Below are 6600 nucleotides of genomic sequence, written 5' to 3' on the forward strand. Positions count from 1 at the left end.
TCAATGATGCAGTTCTTTCTTCTTATAGTGTTTCATCTGTTAGAGAATGGCAGAGCTGCTACTGAGGGTTTTTTTTTGGTCTGGGTCATGCATTAGGAAGCATGGAGAAGCCATCTGCGATGGGTAAATTAGATTTTGAGATGTCGTGGAAGTGCATGGATAAGAATTAAAAGTAGAAAGGTAAGAGGAGAAAGAGAGAAAATAAGGTTGACTGCTCAAATTTCAGAAAAGTCATTCGTTTTTTTACAGCACTTGACCTCATTTGGGTTGATTTTGGTTAAAATGGCTAATTCAATTATGACTAGGAAAAATCTAAGTCTACAGTTTGTAAGTTTTGCAGGAAGTAAAAGATGTAGACCAAATCGACGGTAGCATTTTTTAAAGTGTGGAAGCAGTTCCAGGTCAACATGTTCATTCATCATTTTTCTACATTTTGCGCATAACTTGAATCTTAGGTCATCTTTCATACTGCTTCATTTGAATGCAAAACGCAAGTGGGATGATTCATTGTGCCTTCTTTTCCAGTTCCTCGGTCACACCGAGGTGGAGGCCCCAAAAGGAACCGAGGTTGTCAAGGATGCCGTGAGGAAGCTCAAGGTAAAAGGTTGCCTGTCCAAAACTGTAAAACATGGGAAGATCAAGATTAAGAACTCAGAGCAGGTGCTTGCTGTGAAAAATATTAGCCTGTCAGACATTGGCAAGGTGCCTTTGAGCCTCCTTCCAAGCACGGACAACATTTGATAAGCCACATTATTTATCCACGGCAAACATGGTAACATTCTTAACTTCCATCCCTGAAGGATTAAAAAAAACTAAAAACACATTATATATAGGTTAGCCAATAAATCAGAAATGTGTTCCTACTGTTCTGTGTTTTTCATAGTGAAGCATACTTTAGTACTCTAATCAGCATACCTGTCAACCTCTGCCAATAACTGCCCTTATAAATGATTATGATTCCCCTTACAAACCCACAAAAAACCTTACAAACACCGTACGACTCGTACGGTGTTTGTAAGGTTTTTGGGGGGTTTGTAAGGGGAATCATAATCATTTATAAGGGCAGTTATCGGCAGAGGTTGACAGGTATGAATCAGTCAAAGTTTTGTATCATTATATCTGGATTGTCGATAGGAATGCATGTACTATCTTTTTTTCTCACATTTCCTATTATTAGCTTTGGACTGAAAATTTGGTCTCATTCCGGCACCAGACATTTAGCACAAAATAATTAGTGCTGACACGACTTGTAGAAAGTCGTTAATAGATAATAGAAACCATCAAGCAATCGACACGAGCACCATGACAACAGCCCGTTTGCCTCACTTATTAGCTATCTGCTATCTTGCTGCGTATTGCTGATGAAGTCATGACTCTATCTCTTTGGTTTGAAGTTCCAGAGGCACATCAGGAAGTCGGAGGGACAGAAAACCCCCAAAATGGAGCTGCAGATTTCCATTTATGGCGTGAAAATATTAGAGCCCAAGTCAAAAGTGAGTTTAACATAGACTTGATCAAATGTGGTCCCCTTCATAGGAGCCATTGAAATATTTGGGGGTTACACACCTAAATAAAAGGCATAATTTTGACACGTCTCAAACTTAAATCGTGATACTACAATCTTACGTTATACCGATGAGTATCGGGATGTCATTATAACATTTCCATTCATGACAAAAAATATTTTGCAATCGACCACAGCACATAGTTTACCAAATGTCAACATTTTCATAATCTGAAAACACTGTTGGACTATAATCATTAAATTCTTTCAAGGTTTTGGGAAACAGAAAATCTAATTATAAATCCTGGTACATTGCTGCCCTCTGTTGGCGTGTTAGGCTCATTCATTTTTTATGCAAATTTCAAATGAGAAATGCAAAAGATGCCAATCTCAACAGTGAACAATTGCCTCTTAATCAATGCAACAATACATTAACGGTTTTAAATAATTTTATGTAGATGAGTACTGTGCTTGTGCCATCTTGTTTTTTTCCTTTCTCTTAGGAAGTGCAGCACAACTGTCAGTTACACCGAATTTCCTTCTGCGCGGACGACAAAACTGACAAACGTATTTTTACGTTCATCTGCAAGGACTCCGAGACCAACAAACACCTCTGCTACGTCTTTGATAGTGAAAAGTGTGTAAGTGGTCAAAGTTTTGCAAAGTGCGTGCCATCGTTTTTGTCGTAATGACTTGAAATTCGAATGAACGTCGCCGTACGACGTTGCAGGCCGAAGAGATCACGTTAACGATCGGACAGGCCTTCGATTTGGCCTACAAGAAGTTCCTGGAGTCAGGAGGTAAAGATGTGGAAACCAGGAAGCAGATTGGCAATTTGCAGAAAAGGGTAAGCCTTTTCCTCTTTGCCTTTTTTACTATTTGCAATTAGCATATTTGCCTTTTACGCTTGACCGTCACTAATTGGCCTTTAATGAGTCCAAGGTGCACGTGAATGAGCTCTTGAATTAACTTGTATGGCAACTCAGCAATCATAACTGGATAAATCATGATAGCACATTAAAGAGTATCATTTTTAGATACATTTTACTTCATTTTTTTGCCTCACTTCATTTTTATTGTATATAAATCTTTTAATGACTACTGATTTATGTACAGTATGACATAAAATCATAAATGTCCTCAAGGAATTGAATGAAGAGTTGAAATGCTCTCTCATTGTACTCAAATACTTCCTAAAAAGTGTCCTAAATATTTTTAAATCAATTGCATTACTCCATGTAAGTGAGAAATAATAATAAATATTCATTGAGTGCTACATGATTTATCCTCTTCAATATAAATGCAGAAAGTAGATATAGTTTTAGTTTTTTTTTTTTACAATGTTTGAAATTGTACTTTATTCTATTCATTGAATGTCTTAAAGTTAGACTGTATAATAGGAGCATATATTTTGTGGTCATATTTGCCAATAGATTCAAGAACTGGAAACGGAGAACTCGGAGCTGAAGAATCAGCTTCAAGATCTGGAAGAGCAATTGACCATGTCACACGTGCCCCCGGTATGAACGAGCGCTTGATTGGTTGTACGCGAACGGCGCCAAAATTGGGCAATTTTTCTTCTATTCGTCTCCGCCGCCGCCGCGGTGGACTCACATTGTGTCCCGTCTTGTTTTTCTCAGCCGTTATATCTAAATGAAGTTAACCAAGCGTACTCGGCGCAGAGGCCTTCTTCTCTCTTCTGGTGTCACGACATCAATTCGTGTCTGGAGAGCTCCTCCGTCACCCTCACACCCATGAGCTCGCCCGACTCCAACCTGTCGACGGGGCTACTAACCCCCCCGCCTGCCAAACCCGCTTTCCTTCCTGCTAAACCTCCCGAGGGATGCGGCGTCCCGCGACCTCGCGTAAACTTCTTCTCCTTTATTTTTCGCCTGCGTTCCGTTGCTCTCTCCTCTCGGCGAATGACGGTTCTCCTCCGCTGCCCGTTGACTCGTGGTCTCTTGATGAATGACTTTGTTGATGACTTACACGGTTACCCCGCTGTTTAAACAGGCAGGAAGCCTGTCCACCAAGGTGCAGTCCACGGACATTTTCGACATGGTTCCCTTCTCCCCCGGGACCGTGCTGGTGCCTGCGCTGGTTGCCAATGGTTGTCCCACGCCGCCAGCAATGTTGTCGTCAAACATAGGTTTGGACTTGACTTTTTTTTTTTTAAATGTGTATTTAAAGGAGGGTTGTCCAAATCAAATCAAAGGGCCAAGTAGTAGTAGTAGTTGTTGTTGTTGTTGTTGTAGTAGTAGTAGTAGTAGTAGTAGTTGTTGTTGTTGTTGTTGTTGTAGTATTAGTGGTAGTAGTGGTAGTAGTGGTAGTAGTGGTGGTAGTTGAAGTGGTGGTAGTTGAAGTGGTAGTAGTAGAAGTGGTAGTAGTGGTAGTGGTAGTGGTAGTAGTAGTAGTAGTGGTAGTAGTGGTAGAAGTGGTGGTAGTAGTGGTAGTAGTAGTAGTGGTAGAAGTGGTGGTAGTAGTGGTAGAAGTTGTGGTAGTAGTGGTAGAAGTGGTGGTAGTAGTGGTAGTAGTAGTGGTAGAAGTGGTGGTAGTAGTGGTAGAAGTGGTGGTAGTAGTGGTAGAAGTGGTGGTAGTAGTGGTAGTAATAGTAATTGTAAGAGTAATGGTAATCACAATAGTAATAGTTATACTCATATTGTACTATTTTATTAAATTTATGAGTTAATTCATGAAAACAAAATACTCAAATTCTACTGTTTCCTCCATTGATTTCACATCAGCTTTCAATCACCGAGCTAATGTAGAGGCACTCTTTAGCCCCATTTAGTATCCAAGCTGTGAAGCATAATAGAATGTAGGATGGATTCAAGCTTCTTGTGCGCGCCTTATTCAACGATAAGTTTGGACAGCCCTGTTTTAAAAGCTAAAACAAAAGTTGATGTTCCGAGCAACCATTGATGAATTGAACGTTCTTTTGTGAAGGTAAAGACCTTTTTGGCGCCGAACCCTTCGATCCATTCACCTGTGCTTCAGCTGACTTCCCGCCAGATATTCAGTCCAAACTGGATGAAATGCAGGTGAGTGCAGCTTTTTTACAGGTACATTATTATTATCATTATTCATTTGCTTTGGTCCTATCTCGAAGCAGCTGGTAGTCTTTTCTTAATATATTCACACATTTTATTCAAAGTAGCCATTTTCTTTGTTTTGTTTTTTTCTCCAATGGAGTGGAATGCTTTGACGTATTCTTTCCCGTTGTCTGACTTTTAAACCTAAATTTTTGTCCCTCCACATGCAGCGTCAAAGATGGTGTGTACTTTTTTCCTCTGTGCCGTGTGTTGCACTTTTTCTTTCTGTTTTCTTTATTTATTGCATGCGAGAAAATCGGAGTGTTTCCGAGGTTCAAAAATTTGGGGGATCCTGCTAGCCCTTAGTGATGTGAAAAAAATGCATCACTACTTATTTGGTTGAAAAATTATTGCTGAACTTTTATGCTTAAGTTCCACATCAATCATTTGAAATATTCCAAAAATATTGGTGTATTATTATTTTTCTAAGACTTTGGGCTCCCCTGAATTCCAATTTAAGAGCCACCCATTAATTGTTTAATCATTAATGTGATTATGAATCCTAAATTGAGCCAAATTAACCTTTTGACTTCATTGCTATTAGCGATAAACAATCGTTATTCCCATAAACGAGTATTTTGTCCAGTTAAGGCATGCTTCAATTTGTTTTATTTAAAAGCACGATGAAGCCACCATTTTTTGACCACATTTATTGTTTCACTTAAACTGTAATTCTAAATTTGTTTTAATGTACAGGAGGGGTTCAAAATGGGACTGACCCTAGAGGGCGCCGTCTTCTCGGTGGACCCGCTCGACGGCCGATCCTGACTCATTATCGTCTTCTTTAAAATCATTTTTACGATTTTTGTACAAGTGCCAAATTCCGCTCTGAGTGCGAGTTGGGATGTCACTTTTTTCCCCATTTTTTCTTTTTTTTATCTTTTTTTTTTAACCTTTACATCTGGACACTTCCATTTAATTTTGCCATTGTTTTATCCGTGTTTCCGCTCATAACCATTAGAGAAGACATATTTTTATAAAAAAAAAACTGGAAAGGATATTTTTGACTTGCTTGCACAGAGAGCTGTAAATACGTATGAGATGCCCAATGGTACACTAGATTTTTACGTACGAATCATTTCAATGATTTCCTGCCAAATCCAAACTGGCGATGAAATACTTGGAATGTGTTATTTTATGGAACCTACATTAAGGTCACCTATTTTACTCCTCATTAACATACTTTGTGCTTATATTTAGTATATGTTAGTCCTAATTTCACATTAATGTTCTTGTTTTTATTGCTGTCGAACACGTCTTGCACCACGAGGCACTTTTTGGATGGCGAGGGAATACTTTATGTAATTCCAATAAGCAGTATAATTTCATTTTATTGGTGGTTTCTTTAAGACTGTCCATCTTATTCAAATAAAATGTGACTTAAAGATGCAAATTATTGTGTAAATTGCACTACTTTTTGTACTTATTGGTTTGAATTATGGGATCTTCCTGGTTATTTGGCAATTAAATGTAAAAAAGGGATTAAAAGGACGTATAGAAATTGGTCGTCAAATGCACAGAGATTATTGGTTATGATTCTGTTCTGTTTGGTGACTTTATGTCTTCTAGTTAAATATTTATTTGACTGATCCGCAAAAATGTCGATTCATTCAAGTGGTGGCAAATTAACCTTGAAAAGAAACCCCCAAAAAGTGCCTTTTATTTTTATTTTCAAGTGATCTCCATCCATTTAGTCATCAAAATATGCAACTTGAGTTCTGAATGAAATCATTTTAATGGGGATTTTTCTTGCTATTATCAGTTTTACAGGAAAAGAAAAAAATCCAGCGCAAAATATAGACAAAGAAAAAACAGAAGAATGAGTTGCAATGTTTATTTCAAAGGATGGAAATCAAATGCATCCAGTGTGGGGAAAAAATGGTGTTGTCCTCCTTTCTCCTTTTTCCTCTGGGATTTTTTATCAGGCAAATCCGGCCTAACAAATGTTTCCCCCCCCAAAAAAACCAAAAAAAAGGTAATAAATATACTCAGATAAAGCACCAG

At 38.3% G+C, this 6600-nt stretch overlaps 1 protein-coding gene across 3 annotated transcripts in view; it reads left to right on the top strand.

Moving 5' to 3' along the window:
- The window catches only part of gulp1a (GULP PTB domain containing engulfment adaptor 1a), a 28511-nt gene extending 22522 nt beyond the window's left edge, over positions 1-5989 (top strand). For 2 of the 3 annotated variants that reach the window (XM_077617012.1, XM_077617013.1), the window contains exons 4-12: positions 526-597; positions 1395-1493; positions 2008-2145; positions 2235-2351; positions 2938-3024; positions 3145-3369; positions 3518-3653; positions 4451-4545; positions 5293-5989. In XM_077617012.1, the coding sequence (XP_077473138.1) occupies positions 526-597; positions 1395-1493; positions 2008-2145; positions 2235-2351; positions 2938-3024; positions 3145-3369; positions 3518-3653; positions 4451-4545; positions 5293-5364 (1041 nt within the window). In that variant the 3' untranslated portion in view covers positions 5365-5989. The remainder of the gene's footprint in view (positions 1-525; positions 598-1394; positions 1494-2007; positions 2146-2234; positions 2352-2937; positions 3025-3144; positions 3370-3517; positions 3654-4450; positions 4546-5292) is intronic. The other variant, XM_077617014.1, reaches the window with a different exon arrangement.
- The last annotated feature ends 611 nt before the right edge of the window (positions 5990-6600 follow it).

Source organism: Stigmatopora argus, chromosome 13, assembly GCF_051989625.1.
Source record: "Stigmatopora argus isolate UIUO_Sarg chromosome 13, RoL_Sarg_1.0, whole genome shotgun sequence".
NCBI classification, from domain to species: Eukaryota; Metazoa; Chordata; class Actinopteri; order Syngnathiformes; family Syngnathidae; genus Stigmatopora; species Stigmatopora argus.